This window comes from Syngnathoides biaculeatus, chromosome 2 (assembly GCF_019802595.1).
Source record: "Syngnathoides biaculeatus isolate LvHL_M chromosome 2, ASM1980259v1, whole genome shotgun sequence".
In the NCBI taxonomy this organism is placed as follows: domain Eukaryota; kingdom Metazoa; phylum Chordata; class Actinopteri; order Syngnathiformes; family Syngnathidae; genus Syngnathoides; species Syngnathoides biaculeatus.
In genome coordinates this window covers 26,968,619-26,989,203 of record NC_084641.1, presented here as the reverse complement: position 1 = coordinate 26,989,203, position 20,585 = coordinate 26,968,619, and the positions used below count along the sequence as shown (strand labels likewise).

At 42.5% G+C, this 20,585-nt stretch overlaps 2 protein-coding genes and 1 long non-coding RNA gene across 8 annotated transcripts in view; 1 reads left to right on the top strand and 2 right to left on the bottom strand.

Moving 5' to 3' along the window:
- Positions 1–20,585, top strand: part of LOC133513361 (synaptotagmin-2-like) — an 82,631-nt gene that overhangs the window by 50,967 nt on the left and 11,079 nt on the right. For 5 of the 6 annotated variants that reach the window (XM_061844125.1, XM_061844101.1, XM_061844109.1 and 2 more), the window contains 7 exons: positions 8,321–8,536; positions 8,857–9,017; positions 15,056–15,193; positions 15,564–15,731; positions 16,183–16,350; positions 17,363–17,480; positions 19,855–19,988. In XM_061844125.1, coding sequence (XP_061700109.1) covers positions 8,341–8,536; positions 8,857–9,017; positions 15,056–15,193; positions 15,564–15,731; positions 16,183–16,350; positions 17,363–17,480; positions 19,855–19,988 — 1,083 coding nt within the window. In that variant the 5' untranslated portion in view covers positions 8,321–8,340. The remainder of the gene's footprint in view (positions 1–8,320; positions 8,537–8,856; positions 9,018–15,055; positions 15,194–15,563; positions 15,732–16,182; positions 16,351–17,362; positions 17,481–19,854; positions 19,989–20,585) is intronic. The other variant, XM_061844138.1, reaches the window with a different exon arrangement.
- Positions 13,476–15,473, bottom strand: LOC133513449 (uncharacterized). Its single transcript, XR_009798498.1, has 3 exons — positions 15,366–15,473; positions 14,954–15,104; positions 13,476–14,200 (listed from the first exon to the last, which is right to left on the bottom strand). It is a non-coding gene; the product is annotated as an uncharacterized LOC133513449 (long non-coding RNA).
- Positions 19,836–20,585, bottom strand: part of LOC133513412 (protein phosphatase 1 regulatory subunit 12B-like) — a 29,422-nt gene continuing 28,672 nt past the window's right edge. Inside the window, exon 7 of the mRNA XM_061844195.1 lies at positions 19,836–19,895. Coding sequence (XP_061700179.1) covers positions 19,851–19,895 — 45 coding nt within the window. The 3' untranslated portion in view covers positions 19,836–19,850. The remainder of the gene's footprint in view (positions 19,896–20,585) is intronic.

The window sequence follows — 20,585 nt, the reverse complement described above, 5'->3', positions numbered from 1 at the left end:
GTACACAATATTGTTCATTGTTTAGGTGCGTACATTTACCCCCAAAAATGACAAATTCAACTCAGTAAACTACGAGAAGTGAAAGTAAATTGAATTCAGATTTGCATCATGGCATGCAAGCGTGAATTCATAGCGTGTATATCGTATCCATTAAAAACGTTTCAATTTCATTATAGTAAATGATTGAAACTCATGAGTTTTACAATTATTAACATCACATGTCGTTGTTAGAAAATAATACAGACATTTTTCCAAGTAATGGCTTCTGAGCTCTCTCACCTCGTTATTGACGACCGTGACTGCAACTGGGGTTGGTTGTTTCGGTGGATCTTGCCTCGATGGGTTTCCAACGACGTCGCCGCCAACCTTAGAACAGTCGGATGAATTAACTATAGGAAAAAAAACTTTCCGCTTCACCTATCACCTGTGTTCTCTGACCTCTATGACACACAAGATGGCGTTAGTGGAAAATTGTCCATACCAGTAGTAGTGACGTAAAGAAGGGATGAAGTTCGTAAGGTTTGTTGGCCTTAACTACATCTAAATGTCGCAGCTATGGAAAAGTTAGTTTTCGTTGCTTTCAGTTGTTTGAGGTGTTTTTGTTGTTTCCCGTGAACTTCCGATGCCTTGAAACCTCCTGATCCATAGTCAATTGTATCCTGACCCCACATGCACAATGCTTTACCAAGTCGATCGATTTTGCGAATGAAGTCCCTTAACAGACTGGTAACTTCCTCCTTTCTAACTGTATCGACAATTTCTCGTTCCATCCAAACCCATCGGAACTTATTTTTGACATATCAATCAATTACTTTCCCCTCGAGCACTGCCATCATGTTGACTTGAAAATGGCCCCATGAACTGCCTCTACCAACAAGCGTTGTCATTGGTCAGGAGGAACACATTTGACCAATCAACAGACGTGCATCTAATCTTCCACCTCGCTTGCAAAAGTCGGACTGGAGTATGAACGAGTGTTGGATTCTGAATATTGCAGAAAAACGGAGAATGTATTTTTTTTTTTAATCGATGCAATTTAAAAAGACGGAATTCCGCCTATAAACGGAAAAATCACATGTCTGTGTATTGTACAGCATTCTGGTACTGTACTTGTACTGCGACGGACATCTGGTTGTGGGAAAGAGACGGTCTATTGTTGGTCCCGATGTTGTCACGTATAAGAGCAGGAAGCAGACAAATCGTGTCCTAACATTTCAAAAACGGTTAAGATATTAAATGTGTGTATCCGCTTAGGATACTTTTTGCGCTGAGTTCAGGTAGGTCAGAGGTCATCTAGGATACACGTACAGTCGAGCCTGTTTTCGTTATACAATGCATGGAATGCCAATTAAATGATAACGGCAGCGTCATGTAGCTTCATACCCGAAATAGCTCAATGAGATTTGGATAAAAGAGTCTCTCAGCATGAAACGTGGGAGCATAAAATTAGCTTCTGCCACAACACGCTTACCGCTTTGATTTTGTGAATTAAGTGATAAACTGCAGTATCTAAGCACCACCGTACCGTAGCTGTCATCTTAATTAGTGAGACATGGAAGAAATGTAGGTGCGCAGGCAGTTGTTGTCCAGGCCATACATGACATTACAACCGCAAATAAGCGAGTCGTCTCTGTGTAGACTGAGCGATTTCAGCAAGTTCACATGACACAGATTGCTCTTTATCTTTGATTAGCCGTTCACGTGGCGAATTGTGACAGCCGAGCAGCCTTTGCTGTTGTCTCCCTTTGAATACGGCAACCTTTTCACAGCGCCTAATATTCAATAGTTAATTTGCCGCCCCGCTGCTCCTGAACGTTGCCCTCAGCTGCAGTCGCGAGTCCTGCGACCAGTTTTCTCCTTGTTGACAGAAGCCATTTGGAAAGTGAGGATTAAAGCGGTTTTGAGATTTTGCACGGATGGAAATTCAAAAATCGCATTTAACAAACAGACATGCTCATTAATTTGCGCTCACACATAGACTGGCGACTTGCAGACAGCTGTGTGTAGCAGTGTCGAGGGAAGTTGTCAGGGTCGGAGAAGCAAAGGACAAGTAGCTAATTAATTGCCGTGCAGGGTACTTGTTGTTGTGTAATAGAACAGCTGCATGACTTGAGCACATCGTCCTTGGGTTGTTTTCTCTTTACTAATCCTACCTGGGCGCTAATAGGCTACATATAAACTCTCTCTGCCACAATTAAAGTCTTCTTATCTGCACAGAAGAATTTTCTATTGCTGCAGGGAATCATACATACTGGTACATATGTGACCGGTGGACTTCTGCGTTGTGTAGTTTTATGGACCACGTCGTGACACAGGGTTCGTCTCGGAGGCGATCTCCATTTATTTGACGCAAGGCAAAACAAACACTTTGTAGACAAGTGTTAACAAATATATTATCCTCTATACATACGACAGGGTGTCCGGGCTCTCCCTTATAGATAGGGTGAGAAGCTCGGTCATCAGGGAGGGGCTCAGTGTCGAGCCGCTGCTCCTCTGCATTGAGAGGAGCCAGATGAGGTGGGTGGGGGAACTGATTCGGATGCCTCCTGGACGCCTCCCTGGTGAGGTGTTCCGGCCATGTCCCACCGGTAAGAGACCCCGAGGACGACCCAGGACACGTTGGGGAGACTACGTCTCTTGGCTGGCTTGGGAACGCCTCGGGATCCCTCCGGAAGAGCTGGAAGAAGTGGCCGGAGAAAGGGAAATCTGGGTATCCCTGCTGAAGCTACTTCCCCCGCGACCCGACCCGAAAAAGCGGTAGATAATGGATGGATGGATGGATGGACATACTACAAAGTGCAAATACTCTTCAGCCACGATGTAACTTACCAAAATATACGTCGTCAAAAAGAGGAGGGGGGAAGACGGTCGCAGTACTTATTACAGGAGGGTGTGCCCACCTCTACGTATATGTGGGGGTGCAAGGGCGGTACTCCACTCAGGGTTAATATGTCAGCCAACTATTCACAAATTTTGTGTGATTATAAACATAAACTAAACATATATACTTTTAACTCTGTTACACATAATGTATGCAGATGGAGTATTACCATAAATGCTCAGTGTGAGGCTGTATCTACTTGTAAGAAACTATGGTATTGCATATTCAATGTCTATTCAAGAGGCTAATGTGTGGTTTTCCACGCACACACGTTGAAATAGCATTTAAGACAATAAAAATACTACAGACAAACTTTCCACACACAGAAAGTAATGGAAATTGCGATAATCCACTATAAAACCTTTTTTAAACTACTGTGACTTCGAGCTTGCCTGTTTTAAGTGATCTGAGGCATGACTGAATCTGAATAAATTCTTTTTTTTTTTCCTTTGAAACTTTAGAATTGTTCACTTTTCAGTCTGCTCCACGTCTGGTTGCCGTCTGGCACATTTTACAGCTCAGCTATATCATGAAAGTATTGGGGCTGCATGGCTGTATTAACACGGCTTCGCTATCTTTATAGCGTACAATAAAGCTGTCTCGTACCATAACACATTGTCAGGAAATGCTGTGTAATCACATGACATAAAATTATTGTGAAAATTCAGTACTGCTTTTTTTTCCATTTTATTTTATTTTTTTTAATTTTTATTAATGGGAAAAATGCTTCCTGTCCGTACCAGTTGCATCGTGCTTGGTTGACTGGAAGAGGTGATCCAGGTATGAGCTCATATTATAATGGTAGTTTTAATAATATAGTAGGGAGCGCATAAATGTGCTTTGTAATGCTAAAAAGGGAACCAATGATTTGCAATGATGTACATAACGCATAATAACTGGAGAGATGAAAGAGGGGCATATGTTACTAAGATTGCTGTTTTGAAAATGTATAAATGCCATTATTCTATTGAAATTATAGATAGGAGTGCTTTACTTTTGACTGCCATGGTAACAGCATTTGGGATCACAGAGAAACCTACAAACTAACAAAGGGAGATAAAGTTCAAAAACTGAAAGCTCCAAATTGGCATGTTTTAGATGATATGTGGACTTTAATCATGTGTCACTGAGTGAGGTTTCAAAATGATACCGTCTGATCTGTTGAGTGTTTTGCCGGAATACACGTCAGCTACCGTAACGTCGGAAGCCTAGATGACGACCAAAGTCCCGATTTCCCCATTTGTCCAACAGCTTTAACTCAAAATTTTGAAACGCTTCCTCTGTCCTTCTTTTTGTTTTACCAAGTCGAATAGGGTTTAACTCAAAACTGTGTCTCTCAATGTCCGTCTGCCACTGCAGTGTGTCTACAACACTTTGATGGATTGCTACGAGATGTTATACAAATGTTCAAAGAGCCCAGAGGATCCATCATAATTACTCTGGAGATCCTCTGACATTTCCTCCAGCGCCACATCATTGGGTTAACATTTTCCAGTTTTCGTAAAATGTCACATTTATTGAATGCGTTGTCAAAAAAACTCATTTTCTCTTCTTCTAATTGTCATTAACATCCACTGATGCTTGTCCTGGATATTTTTTGGTTTGCGATTGCAGCGTTGGAACACTGGAGCAAACTACTTTTTTTTGGAGAACCATGTCTGCTCTTTATGTTCATTAGTTCGTCATGTTCCAATGACCCAATGTTAACATGCAAACAAGGCAAGAAAACTACTAGTGCATCTCTTTAGCTTGGGAATCATCTCAAGTGTGATGGCTTCCACCAAAGATCAAAAGCTATTTAAATTGAAATTGAAATTTACTTGAATTTCTGCTAAAAGCTGTCTGTCATGGCAATTGTAAAAGGTTAGTCTGTGTCCTCTCTGTCTGCCCTCGCCGTCTCCTTCAGAGCAGTGTGTCATGCTCCTGGATTCCAGCCAGGGCTGTGCGTGGCCAGCTAATCTGAAGGTGCACACCTGCGCCTCATGACCTTTGATTAGACCCAGTACATATAGGACCCGGGGGACGACTATTACTCTGCTAGATCGTTGCTCTTCATGCCTCGTTCCCGCACTCCTGCTTTCTCGACTTCTGACCTCCGTGCACCGACCCACGCCTGTTCATTGACCACCCTCGTAAGCCCATTCGTACTGGTACTACAAATTGTTTGGACTGTCTACCTGATCTCAGACCTCGGACCGAATAAAGGTTTCCTCTGTACTGTCTGCTGTCTCTGGAGTCGTGCATTTGGGTCCAACCTTGAGCCCCGCATCGTGACACAGTGGAGATGAGGGCTTGAGCACATATTTCCAAATGTTAATACAATTGGAGTAGTTTGGTAAGATTCTGAACAACAAGTAATACTGTACATTGTCATAAATGCAATATAAAAACTGTTTATCCATTCAGCCATCTATCTAAGGTCAGGTCGCGAGCGCAGTAGGTTTAGCAAGGAAACCCAGACTACCCTCTCCCAGGACTTTACATTCTGGGGTCAATCCCAACCCCAGCTGGGAAAACGCTTGGGAACGCCTCCTTCCGCTGAGAAGTTCCAGGAACAGCTCACCAGGAAGCCGTCCAGGAATCATCCTAATCACCTGCCCTAGCCACCTCGTCTGGGTCTTCTCAATGGAAAGGAGCAGCGGCTCAACTCTGACCAAACTCCTCACCCTATCAGCAGCACCCCATCCTCACTATACACAGTGTTGGACCAGAATTTCATGAAAGCCATCCGCAAGTCATTTGCCGTGGGCTTACTGAACTCCTCCCATCCCCGACCTTTTCCCTCAATGGCCACCAAAACTCCATTACGTTCCATCAGTTGCCTCACGAGTCTCATGACCCAAAAATGCGTGATAGGACTCCTTCTTCAGTTTGAAGGGATCTCTCATTGCTGGCATCCACCAATGGATTCTGAGTTTTCCCCATGAAGGGCATCAACTACCTTACGGCCACACCTATGGTCAGCAGTCAATGGAGGCGTGGAACATGGTCCACTCAGACTCAAAGTCCCCCGGCTCCCCAACGATGGGTGAAATTTTGCGGAAGGTGGGGGATGAACTCTTTTTGACAGGAGATTCTGACAGATGTTCCCAGCAGACCCTCGCGATACATTTGGCATCTTACCCCACCTTTGTCACCAACTCACCACCGGGTGATGATCAGTTATCAAACCATGACCTAGGGTCCCCTGGTGCCATGTGCACTTATGGACACCCTTTTCCTTGAACATGGTGTTCATTATGGACCATTTGTTACAAGCACCAAAGTCCAATTTAGAGAACACTGCTTGGGTCATGATCAGCGGGACTGTTCCTTCCAATCAAGTCCTTCCAGGTCTCACTGTCATTACCCACATGAGCGTTGAAGTCCCCCAGAAGAAGAAGGGAGTCTCCAGCAGGAGTGCTCTCCATCACAATCATCAGGGAGTCAAAAAAGGGTGGGTACTCTGAAATGCTGTTTGCCACAGGCAACACTCAGGACCCGTCCCATCACCTGAAGGCGGAGGGAGGCTACCCACTTGTCCACTATACAATGTACACAATAAACACAATTTAATGAAAGTATAGATTGCATTTCTCCTTGAAGTAAGATATGAGCAACAGCATCAGTGATAACAGCAGCACAAGCAATTTTAAAGACATGCGGGGTTTTAGGTGACTCTGAGTGACATAAACTCATCCTTCTCATTGTCATCTGAATAATTCATACGCGGCAATAAACGGAGATTGAAACTTCGCCACTAACTTGACGATGGGAACCGACGAAATGAGAAAATCCTGCTTGTCTTCTGTATCACTATGTTAGAAAAATCAACAAGAGTCCGCTCTTGTTATTCTTGTCATCCTTCTCCGTTTTTGCCCAATCAGTCATCAGTCTGTTGACCGCCAGCTTCCAGCTGCACTTGTCACACTTTGATTTCTAGAACTGATAAGAGCTCAGATTGAACATTTGTTTGGTGCTTCGAAACACGACGACAGAACGGTGTGTGGATGTTTCTTTTTCTTTTTTTTTTTTCTACGAACACCTTTCTCGGTCAGGCACAATTGGCTTAAGCATTCGGTGACGAGGAAAAACAAAACAAAAGTCATGTGTAACTGAGGATTGATGGTTATTTCTCATAAATATTGTGACCAAGTGAACTCAAATCATTGCTCACTGAACTTATTGCTCTGTTGAAATATGTTGGAACCACTGCAGTGTCAGACCGTAGCGCAGGCTGCCACAGTCAATCACTGTACAGAATATGACGCTGCTGTTGGTAAAAATGGATGAAATGGTACAGCGCCCAAGGGTTCAGGGAATAGAAACGACTTCTTCTTCATGCATTGGTAAAACCTCCTCATTTATCATTGCATTCATTAATACACCAGCGATGACCTCAACCCTTTTATGCATTAATTAAGGCAGCCTCCATCCGGAAGGGTTTTTATTACTTTTCATCCTGGATGACCTGCATTTGAACATTACTTGATGAAATATATTTTCAACAAAGCAGCGTATAACACTGTGAACGATGAAATACTTTGTTATTCCCTCTGATCACAATTATGTTACACGCCATTCATTGTCAAATCATGTCTCCCTACACACGATAGATAGATAGATAGATAGATAGATAGATAGATAGATAGATAGATAGATAGATAGATAGATAGATAGATAGATAGATAGATAGATAGATAGATAGATAGATAGATAGATAGATAGATAGATAGATGAAATTACTTCCACCTTTTTCTTGGCATGGGACATTGAGACTGATCTTTTTCTTGTTTTCCTTTCGGCTTGTCCCGTTAGGGGTCACCACGGCGTGTCATCTTTTTCCATCTAAGCCTATCTCATGCATCTTGTTCTGGAAGACCCACAATCTTCATGTCCTCCCTCACACATCCATCAACCTTTTCTTTGGTCTTCCTCTCGTTCGTTTGCCCGGGAGCTCCGTCTTCAGACCCCTTCTACCAATGTACTCACTCTCTCGCCTCTGGACATCCAACTTTGGCTGTCCCTCTAATGAACTAATTTTTAATCGCATCCAACCTGCTCACTCCGAGCGAGAACCTCAAAATCTTCATTTCTGCTACCTCCGGTTCTGCTTCCTGTTGTCTCTTCAGTGCCACTGTCTCTAATCCGTATATCATGGCCGGCCTCACCACTCTTTCATAGACTTTGCCCTTCATCCTAGTGGAGACTCTTCTGTCACATTGAGACTGATGCTCCCATTAAAACACAATTCTGTACTTTATATGATTAAGGGGTAAGCGGGTACGAATAGGTTTGAGAACCCTTATGGTAGGTAGGCTTCTGGATTTTACTGATTTGTGTCTGTTGTTTGTTATGTCATAAAATTCAAAATGTTTAACAGTACCTGTACATGCTTAACACTAGTAAAACATTTCAGAGAGGGGTTATATTTTCCCTATTTTCTGGATGTTTTTTCAGGGACCGTGCGTACAGCCTAAATGACTAAGTGGAACCTGTTCAAGCACCAGACAACGCCAATGGTCGCTGCCAAGCCAACAGAGGCCAGTGCCTTGACTGTGACTCCTGCTCCTGTCGCACTCGTCTCTGCGGACAACTCCACCGAGCCAGTCAGCAAGAACGATGCCTTTGATGAGATTAAAAACAAGTTTCTGAATGAAATCGATAAGATCCCACGTGAGTACCGATCCAACTTCCAATCAACTTGTGATGACGAAGCACCCGGTTTGGAATTGGATTTTCTGCTTTTGCTGCAGGCATTGGCTGCCTCATTACGACTTTATTCAGTATTGATCAGTGGCTGCTCCACCTAATGGCACAGAAATCTAATTTTCTCCAATCTAATCGCTAGCATGGCACCTCTCACTAAATATATTTGGCCCAGGGCCTGACATGGACCAGGCTCAAAGAGGGATCGGTCAAATGTCAAAGAATTTGCTTCTTTCCTCTCGGGCCAGCAATATTCACCCTTGACGTGGATTTGTTTACATCCTCAGTGCCATCCTGGGCCATTATCGCCATTGCTGTGGTTGCTGCTTTACTCATTCTAACGTGCTGCTTCTGCATCGTCAAGAAATGTTGTTGCAAGAAGAAGAAGAACAAGAAGGGCAAGAAGGGGAAGGGTGACATGGGGATGAAGAACCTCAAAGGAGGAGAGGTATGTGACTCTGGGAGAGTTTTGCACATTTTAGGCATCGCTAAATGGTTTATTAACCTTTGATTATAACTTCTACAAGGTTTGCAATATGACTTTGTTGTTGGGATACAGAAGCATCCAGCGACATGAGCTTTTTTTTTTTTTTTTTTTTTTCAAAAGACAACTGGTTTTGTGTTCCCAATTATCAGCTGAGTTTATAGTTCTTTATGACGACACAATTTTATCAACCTTTTCTATTTTGGTTCATTGAAGAAAACCTTTTTGGAGCTTTCTCTGAGGGCCTTTTTTAAATGGACAAGAAAAAAAAAATACTTATTTGCATCAGTTTCCCTAAACTTGGCCGATTGTCTGCATTTCCCCCCCATTTTTCATCTAAGTCTTCGATTCCAAAATATTATTCTCTTAACTCTGGATGTTGTGAAAGACGTGCCGTTCGGTTAGTACATTGTAAAAAGTATGGATTTCCTAGATCTCAAGTTTAAGTTTCAAATTACAGACAATTGACTTAAACCATTCAACGCTCATATTGCATGTGAATCATAATCTATCCGTGTACAATGAAGAATACATGCGTACATACGACGTTATTGAAATGATCTTATGATGATGGCAAAACAACTATAAGCATTGCAGTTAGAATGTCTGGCAGTTGATAGCATTAAAAATTTGGATAGAAGCACTACACCAATGCACACTAGATGTTGCATTTCTTTTGACCACCCCATGTGTTGGTGTAGTTAGACAGATTTGGAATTGTTAAAATGACACTTTTGTATCCATTTTAGCTCAAAACAAAAAGTGTTGTATAAACGGCCCTTGTTGTTTCCACAAGTGCAGACAAATGGGTCCAACGCAGGTTTCACCAGCGTGGTGCCCACAGGCACCAGGAACCCACCAAGGACCAAATGAGTAGAACATGGCCCTCGTCTTAAAACTACCTTACCCGTGATGGGACATTTTGATTTTCTAGGAATATTGTAGAAGAGATCATTTGAAAATGTAACGGTTTGTAAAGATTTATGGTAAGTGTTTCGTATTGACATTTATCTGTTGCCTACTTTGTTAAATCATTGTTGAAAATGATTGTGAGAAATCATTAAAGGGGAAGTCCACTCATTGAAAATAACAATGTATCAGATAGGTCATGTCATTGGTATTGTCACTTTAAAATGAAGATTTTCATCAGATATCGTTTAAGGTTGTTCACTCGCCGGCTGCCGGAGCTCCGGAGGTTTTTGTTTACGCACTTATGTCCCGCGCGTAGGCCTCCGAATAGTCAGACTCCGCGTCATTCCCGTCCGAAGAACCACCCGAATATTCAACATTTTTGACAGGCACAAGTTCAAATCTGTATGAACGTATTCCTCCGACGTCCCGATCAACCGATATTTCCATTTCTTCATCAGATGAGGATAAATCTGAGAAATCTGCGCTGACAATAACTGTGTAGGAACGTAACTGAGCCTCAGGTTGAGCACATGACACGTCACATCCGCGGACGTAGGTCATGTGACTCGCCAAAATGTGAGCGACCGGGAACGTTCAAAATTGCAGGTATAAATGCTATCTGATGAAAATCTTTATTTTAAAGCGACAGTACCAATGACATGGCCGATCTGGTACATTGTTATTTTCAATGACTGGACTTCCCCTTTAACATGATCAGTGTCTTCATATAGATGAATCGAATTAATCCTTAATAGTAACATGTTCAAATCAAAGGTAATTTGATCATTTTTTTTTTAGAAGTTTGTATCAAATCCATTGCCTATTGCATTAATCAATATCCCCAACAAGTTGCCCCCAGTTTCAAAACTGTGGGTGACTTCTGCCCTCGATTGTTATTGGGATTCAACAATCAGTTGACTGCAAAGAGGCCACCACTGAGCTGGAAAGATTAGGTTTGAAAGTAGGATTGCGTTGTTCAACGTGTTTCTCGATTCCCTTCCCAGGGTGCATGCAGCCATAGCATTGACTGATCGGGAACCTAAAATTTCCCCCCTGACCTTTCTTGCGGTTTTGCAAACTCGATTCAAGGGCTTTGTAACCATTGGCCCCGTGCTTCTGACTACTTTTTGAACTGTCGTATGCCGTAGCTGACGAGTGGTGGTTCTTTTTAATGGGTTTGTACCCAGGTCAGTGTATTCCTCACAGATGAAAATAACACTCTTACCAACCATGATTGTTTTATTTTGTTCTCTCTTCTTTTGTTATGTGATGTGTTTGTCGTGAAATATTGTTCCTCTCTTTATCTCTCTTGCGCTCTCGCTCTCTCTCTCTCTCTTTCTCTTTCTCCCCCTCTCTCTGTCTCTCTCTCGCTCTCTCACTTGTGCTTTGGGATTTGAGTGGAAAATGACATGTCCCATCTATTCAGTTCAGCCTCCAACAGTGTCTTCACAACCTTTCAAGAGTGATTATAAAAATAGCAGTTCCAACAATTGTTCTTGTACAGGACTCATAATTATTATTGTGGTTTTTTTTTTTCCGTTTGTTTTATTTCTGCATGCCTCGGTGATGATTTGACGACTCATTCAGTTGGGTAGCAATACATCTAAAAGAGAAGTTATTTTAAGGTACAATGGATCTGCTGCACAAGATATGATTGTCCTAATGAGGAGGTTGGCCTATATGTCATTTTCCGCACTCCCCACAGTCTAGCTGACTGCATTTGCTGTGATTACCCTTCTTTGGTGTCTGCTGTGAGTTCAATCTCTTCCTTTGTCTCTGCTCTCCTCCTTCCTGCTTTGTGTCTTATATGTGCTCCGTGTATCTTGACTGTGGTGGACTTCTCTGCCTACGGTAGGTCTGATAGCACGCGGCGCCCCTCTCTGGCCGCTCTGAGTAAGCGCAGACCAGTGCGGAGGGGGGAGCGGTGGTGGGGCGGGCTGGGCTCGAAGCGATGGATTGCAGTGATGATGTCAATAAGTGCTATGGCTTCCTTAGTTCTTTGCAAGCTTAGGTGCTGCCGGTGCTTGAGGAATCTTTGGGAGCAATTAAGCTGCTTCGCAAAATCCACTGAACTGACATGCCACACCAATTGCTATGTACAGAGATGGTTCTATTCAGAGATGTGACTCCAACAAATACCTGTTTCCATGCAAATGGTTTGAAATGAATATGAAACCCTTCCTTTGGTTGAGCCTTTTGAATGACTAGTGCACTCAGCAATTCACTAGTGATCACTAACATGCATGTGCAAGGGCTAAGCTGGATAATGTCATACAAACGCAACCCACCAGTGAACTTTGGGCTTGATTCCACCACCATGGGCCGTTGTAGTCTGACCCGAATCGAAAAGATGATCAATGACAACCAATGAATTCCTCTTGAACGTTGAAATTTACTCGCTGGCGGCCCACTTGTGCAAACACGCTCAGAGTTCCACGATAAACCAGACTTGTTTGTTTTGTATCTCTTGACAAAGACCAGCGTACGCCCTTGCAGTAGGTAACATTGAATGGCCACAACTTGACTTGAGAGTAACTTTCCTGGATGACCCATGCTGCTGACATACAAGGTGACAGATGAGAGCGAGATGGTGTGCCCGAACGTTTGCCCCAAATTGCCTTCCATACACAATCCTGATTTCAGTCCATCCAAAGGTTAGCCCAAGTCACTGCAAAGTTTCTCCAGCTGAATCCTCTTCTTGATATTCATCCCATGTAGAGCAAAGGGCATGCATCCAGAAATACCACGTCTTTATCCCCGAACCCTCCCCAGGAGTTGGGGGGAAAAGTGAAAATTCTCAAGACAGTGCGATATTATGATGTCAGACATTTTTGGTCCCCGACAAAAATGTGCTCTTTTCAAAGTGCCATCGCCCAAGCTACAAGGCAAATACATCAGACACCAGAAAGAAACATACCCCGCATTTTGTGGCCTGGCATGTTTGAATGAAATGCATTGACAGCGACAAAAGTAGAGAATGCCACGGAAAAGGACAATCGTGTGAGTTTACAAGAGGGCGTGAGTTCAAGCATGCACAATAGGCCGCATGTGGGCAAGACAAGTGCGTGTGTGGGTAGGAAAAAAAATAAAGAGTGTAGTCAGAATATGTGTGTTTTATCTGTGTATGCCCCCTGTTCCAGCTCACCTCTTTCAGGTGACCAGAGAGTAGCTGGACCGTCCGGTTTTTACGAAGACACCCCTGTTTTTTCAAGATGACAGCCATAGGAATGTCAGCAATACTCGACTTGAATCAAAACGGAAATGACAATTTAAGAGCAAACCGCTCAAGCTTGAAGGATAGCCAGCATGATTGAAGGTCTTGGCCGTAAAGTTGAACTTTAAAACATGCAAAGCTACATGAAAAACCAGCAGGTAGTTTCTCAGCCACATGAATGCAATTGCTCCAAACCAGCACGTGGAAGGAGTTTTTATTTTCCTTTGTTTTTTTTTTTTAGAAAAAAAAAAGGAAAACCCTAAGACCAAGTCAACATTACTCCATCTTAATTAACTTGTGTTTCCATTAGGCCTTGGGTCCAGTCATCGTCCTTATACCATCGTAGCCGGGACAGTTAGTTCCAATAAGTGTAAGAAAAATTGTGTAAACAAGGAAATATGTGAAGATGTCAGAAGCTAAAGAGACACCAGGAATGATGGCTCTCTTTCAGGTCAAACAGCCTTCAGTATCACAAGTCCTGTCAGGAATCACCGTGTCACTGCGTCGGCTTTCCGTCATTGTTGTCCTTCAGTTCCTCTCACGAGGGGCGCTCTGCATTTTGTGACTGCTTGGACCAATAATACTGTACATTGAATGTAAAATAGTACCTGCACTGCCGTTTAACTTCAAGTTTTTTTAAACAATATAATTATTAGATTCTTCATATATAATTTTACAAAAACAACACAATAACAGTGAAACAAAAACAGAAAAAAAACACAGTATGCACAGACATAATAGTGATTAAAAAAGAAAGCACACAAATCACAAATAATTCACATTTTTTTCAAAAACTCTTCTAAGGGTCTCCATATATCCTCAAATTCCTGAGCTCTTCGTCTCGTAATGTACGTGAGTCTTTCCAGTGCAACACAAGATGGCATTTCCAACATACATACTTTTATTGGAGGAACGTCCACTTTTTTCCAAAATAATGCAATTGCTCTCCTGGCCTGCAGGAGACCAAAGTCTATAAGCGTCGCCTTCTTTTTATTAACAGCAAGATCCTTGGGATATATACCTAAAATACACAGTGTTGCGCAATGAGGAACCTGAATTCCAATTATTACAGAAATTGTCTTAACAATCGATTTCCAATAATCTTTGACTTTCCAACAATCCCATAAACAATGATATAAAGTACCCTTGTCATTAGAGCACTTACTACACGTGTCTGTCAGGGGTCCACGGATGAAGTTTAACAGGAGTCACATAAGTCCTCATCACCCATTTCTATTGTAATAACCTCATTCTAGTATTTATTGTTTGTTTTTGTGCTTTAAGGCATGCATGTTCCCAATCAATTACGTTTTACTTAAAGTTTGTTGTATGGCATGGAACAGGAATATTGTCTTGTTTTCACCTTCCAAAAATTAGCTACTTATGACTGATTGATTATCCCATTTCCATATGAAAGTTCTGACCGTCGTATGGCAAAGATTGAGAACGCATAATTTTATTGCATGGTTGGTACGTTGGACTGTATTTCCATGTCCGTGTTGGTATCCCCCCGCGTTATTACATGTACTTTTTCCGCCTCCCCGTATTAACCCAGTGTATGCTGTTTGCTAGGTCAGGACAACTTAATTGCCTCATTTTAAAATACTCGTTCGGGAATACGTTATAAAAACAAACACACTGACTAACAGCAAATGGCGTCACCCAAGGAATAGTGAAATCAAGTCAGGTTGCAACCGTGGTCATCGATGAACAGATTGCACTAGTAACACCTGTGTGTGCCGGGGGTAAGTGACAGGTAGGTGCTGTGACTAACCTGACTGCTGACGGTCGAGGGTTGTTAATCAGCACAGCTTCAGACGTCGAAGCAACTTCTAACTATTTTCTCTGCCGCCTTGCGCCCCCTCTGTCTTTGCAGAAACAACAGGATGATGATGACGAGGAAGACGACGTTGAACCCGGACTGACTGGAGATGAGAAAGAAGAGGAGGTGAAGGAGAAGGAGAAGCTCGGAAAGTTGCAGTACTCCATTGATTACGACTTCCAAGAGAATAAGGCAAGAGCATCGCTCCCTTTTGGACTCATAAAGTGACTGCAAAAGAATGAGCATCCTGGGGGTATAAATTATTTTGAAAGTCATATCATTTAATTGGTTTGTAAATGTATAATTTGAGGTGTCAGAAATTCAAAGTTCAGACCTATTGGTGCATGCTCACTTGCTTACAAACCTCAGTTTTTGATGCCCGCAGTTTAATGCAGTACAACGTTTTCATGACAAAACAAGTTTAAGTCTATTTCAGTGTGACGATCGTATCGTCGCATTTGTGCAGTACTTGATCCAATGCAGGTCCTTTGATCTGATAAAGATTACAAAAAAAAAAAAATCACATCTGCTAACTTTTCATCACGTGTATTTCCTTTTTCAGCTGACCGTGGGGATCCTGCAAGCTGCTGATCTCCTCTCCATGGACAGCGGTGGTACCTCTGACCCCTATGTTAAGGTGTTTGTCCTACCTGACAAGAAGAAGAAGTTTGACACAAAGGTTCACAAGAAAACCCTCAACCCAGTCTTCAATGAGACTTTTACCTTCAAGGTACACTTTGAAGTCTTCTTTGTACTCACGACTATTTTCAAGAATATATTCACGTCAGTTTGTCAAGTCTCGATCCGGCTTTGGATTGCTTTAATTTCCTCTGAGAATAGCGCCTGCTTAGCTCATGTGTCCCGACACTTTCATCCACTGGCAATAAAAGGTTGCAGACATTTTGAAGGTGGCCGACAAGGAAAACGCGGGTGAGAATGAAATTAAAAGCCAGGGACACGTTTGTTCCCTGCTGAATTCAACACAAACAATTCAAAGAGCTTTGCCAAAGGCCACCCAATTCTGCAGAAACTGCATGTTAAGCCTGCCTTTTGTACGATCCAGACTGAAGTCACATCTTGTGTTGTATTACCATCAACATAGAGTAAAGATTTGTGGACGAATGCAATACATCTCGACTTTGCTGAAAAGTACTCACTTGGGATCGGTTGGTGTTTTGCAGATTCCATTCCAAGAGATGGGAGGAAAGACCCTGGTCATGTCTGTCTACGACTTTGATCGTTTCTCTAAACATGACGTCATTGGAGAGATTAAAATACCCATGAACACCCTTGACCTGGCAAAGCCGATTGAGGAGTGGCGAGACTTAGACAGCGCAGACCAAGAAGAGGTAATAGAGTCGGGAAGGAAAGTGCTCCCCTTCAGCTACTGCCGACTTCCAAAGCCCATCTGCTAGATTTAGGAAGCACTCAAGTTCGCTCCAATTTTCTCTACAATTAGCCACAGAAATGACTGAACACGCTTATCCTAATCACACACTGAAAAAAAAAAAAGTCTTTGCACGCACCTTTTAACTATTAATTAGTCAATTAATTTAGGAATTGGACAGAGACAACTTTGTTCACCACCAACTTTGATTCATTTGAATTTTGGAATTTTATGCTTCCACCTTTTTGTGAATGTTTTAGAAAAAAAACGGTGCAAAGTTTCTGAGAGTTGTGATGAATAATTTGAGCACCATCCCGCATTTTGGATGAACTGCAATGAGAATGCGAGCCCTTCCCACCCTTCCAACATCAGGGACCTCGGAAACGTTTTGAAACTAATGATTGGAAGTAAAATTCCCGCAGGGGCGCAAATTCTGGAAAGCTGTTGTCCTGCTTGCTGACTGAGCAGCCTCGTCTGAAGCGTCTCCATCATTACGCTTTAAAAAACAGACTATGAAAAGAACAGCTTTTTTATCTATAGAAACAGCTCACCAAGAGCTCTGTCAAAAGAGTACTGTAGTGCTTTTTGTTAGCAGTTACTGATATTTGCTGGTGGCACTGTTTAGCACAACTGCCTCACAGTTCTGAGGACCGGGGTTCAAATGCGTTCTCCCCGCACCCGGTTTCCTCCCACATCCCAAAAACATGCATCGTACGTTAAGTGAACACTCTAAATTGCACATAAGTGTGAATGCAAGTGCAAATTGATGTTTTTTGAGATGTGCTCTGCGATTGGCAGGCGACCAGTTCAGGGAGTACCCCGCCTCGCGCCCATTTTTAGGGCGAGGAAAAGGGGTGTAGAAAATTCATGAACGGATAGTCACAGATATTTGTTATACTATATTATTCATTGCACAAGAACGGACATCATGTCAGCTGCATTTAAAGTTTTCACACTTTTCATTCTTTAAACAGCCGGAGAAGCTGGGTGACATTTGCATCTCTCTACGTTACGTCCCCACTGCTGGGAAACTCACAATCTGCATTTTGGAGGCCAAGAACCTGAAGAAAATGGACGTGGGGGGTCTTTCAGGTTTGTAAACTCCCTTCCTGTCGAGATAAATTCCATGATGTTAAAGTCATTTGGAAGGCTTTGACTTCGACTGCAGTGCATGCGTGTGTGTGTCTTTGGATGCAGCCGCTTAGCCAAAACTGCTATGCTCCACGCTCTGCGATAAAGTAGTGGAGTACGAATACTGCAGTTTTCTCATGTAATGTGCCCTGCGATTGGCTGGCAACCAGTTCAGGATGTGCCCCGCCTCCTGCCCGTTGATAGCTGGGATAGGCTCCAGCACTCCCCGCGGCCCTTGTGAGGATAAGCGGCTAAGAAAATGGATGGATGGATGGATGGTCCCCAGTGACACACTTGGGCATCCCCAGTGCCCATCTCATTAAAAATACTGCTTAATAAAAGTACTATTCAAGTGAGGAAAAACTGGTCACTTCTGATTTTAAAAAAAGAAGAAATCAGCATGAATGTCAAAAAAAAAATACAGTAATAATAATACGTAGGATCCCACACACACTTCCCACCGTGTCAAATTTTAAGTGCCCAAAAAAACAATAACATTGGGACCGACAGGAACATTATTTGTTTCAAGCTGTTTGCTGATCAGACTTATTGATAGAGCTACGATTATAAAAGTAAAGGGTAAATAAAAGTAGCGAACAGTATGTGGGTCATTGTAATGGAGTAAAAATCTTGATACTTTTTCACAAACAGTAAATAATCTATTAAAAGTAACATTATTTAAACTACTTTGACAAACCCAATTTATGCACAATGTTACCTGAGTAGATGTAACGGAGTAAATGTTGCATGTTACTATCCAGCTTTGTCCCCCACTATGTAAAGAGCTCGGGTACCTTCGTTCATTGGTGTTATCTGGCGCAATTGTGAAATGCAGTCAGGTCACGAGCTATTCCTACACCCCAAAAATATATCTTGCACAATGACTGACTGTCCCGATTGGAAGTTGACTTAGAAGTATCTGATTGACAGTTCACCGTTGAGCGTAACGTGGTCTCTGCGCCTTCAGCGCACATGGCCACTGCATCTGAGAGCAGAGAGAATGGCTTAATTTTCAGGGGGGTTGAAGCCCAATTTTATATCCATCCATCCATTTTCTACACCAATTCTCCTCACCAGGGTTGTTGTTATCCTCGAGCCTATCACATCTGACAAGACGAGAGGCAGGGTAATCCCTGAATTGGTCTCCATGAAATCACTGGGTACATAAAAAACAACCATTTACCGTAATTTCTGGACTATAAGCCACACCTGATTATAAGCCTCACCCAGTACATTTGTAAAGGAAAAAACGTTTTGTACACACCTAAGCCGCACCTGTCTATAAGCCGCACCTGATTATAAGCCTCACCCAGTACATTTTTAAAGGAAAAAACGTTTTGTACACACCTAAGCCGCACCCGTCTATAAGCCGCACATTGAAACATGAGATATTTACAAAGAAAGACGATACACAGAAAAAGTTTTCAAAGTTTTAATAATATACCTTAGCTTTTCTTTCCAAACAGTGCTTGCAGTAACACAGCAGCAATCCGGTAGGAACACATCACTAACAGGGCTGGGTAAAAAAATACATACCGGTAAAAGTCACTGAGGTGAGGCAGTAACACAGCAACAACACGGTTCAGGCCCCCTGCTTTTATTACCTCTAAAACCTTTTTTTTTCTCTTCTTTTTACATTGCTTTAGTTCTTCCCGTTGCCATTTCCAGCATCTCACCATCGATTAATTTATGCCAAGTTTACGTGCAGCAGCTCCGTTTCCTTCTTTAGAGGCCAGCTTGATTGCTTTTAACTTGAAAGCTGCCTCATATGCATTTCTTCTTGGATTTTCCATGGTGAGGGTCTGTTCATGCTAATTTTATTCATGCACAGAGCGCAAAGTTACATTAAACTTGCGTCTTCCTCGACACACACATTGCACCTGTCTCACTCTTACCTTTTCTGCTTGACCGCCCCAGGCGGTCGTTAGAAAAAATTGCATAAATTACCCGCATCATTGCATAAACCGCAAGGTTGAAAGCGTGTGACAAAAGTCGTGGCTTATAGTCTGGAAATTACGGTACACTCACATTAAGGGTCTTCAATTAACATACCACACATGTTTTTGATATGTGGGAGGAAACCTTAGTATGTGAGGAGTACGTGCGGACTCCTTACAGGCGAGGCCAGATTTGAACTCGAGTCTGTGAGCCAGATGTGCTGACCAGTTTTTGCCGTCAAGTGTAATTTTCAGGTACTTTATACAAGACTTTTTCACGTGCAGACTGCAGTAGTAGCTACCGTGATGTGGCGCCGCGCACTCCTCCCAACGTCAACTGTGGCGCCATCTCTTGATATGTAACATACGGACTGCTCATTCCGTCATTCGCCTTTCAGATCCCTATGTGAAGATCAACCTGCTGCAGAATGGGAAGAGGCTGAAGAAGAAGAAGACGACAGTTAAGAAGAACACTTTAAATCCTTACTACAATGAGTCGTTCAGCTTTGAGATTCCTCTTGAGCAAATGCAGGTAAGAACGAGGCCCTGTTGTCGAATCGCCTCGAAACTTTGAAAGCAGCATAAGTTGCCACGCTCTTTTAGTTCTACATAATAATATAATTCCGTACGCCTTTTATGGAGTATAAGGGAGGCAGGTAGGTACACAACCCTTTTCAAATTCCAAGTTGTTGTGATATGAAAAGAACGAGACCAAAGTTAACCTTTTCAAAACCTTTTCCACGATTAATGTGACCTACAACCAAGTGACACTCAACTGAAATTAAAGACATCTTTTCATTTGGTGAAGTAGAAATAAACAATGGAGTTAACCTGGTTGCACAAGTTTGCACACCCCATTTCAGTAGTCTACCCACCAGGGTTCGAAGACCTTAATAAATCTTGGCGCCAGGTGTCGTACATCTTCGGCTGTGACAAATAATTTGAGCGATAAAAAAGTAAACCTGTTTTGTTTGAAAGGCACAAAGTCACCATCATTTTGAAATCTAAAATTACATTTGGAAAGAAAACAAAACCCTGAAACCCAACAACCTACAAAATCACCAATACGTTCTGCTCCCCGAGCCACCAACTGACGAGCTCCTAACTCCAGGTATACCCACATCCTGAA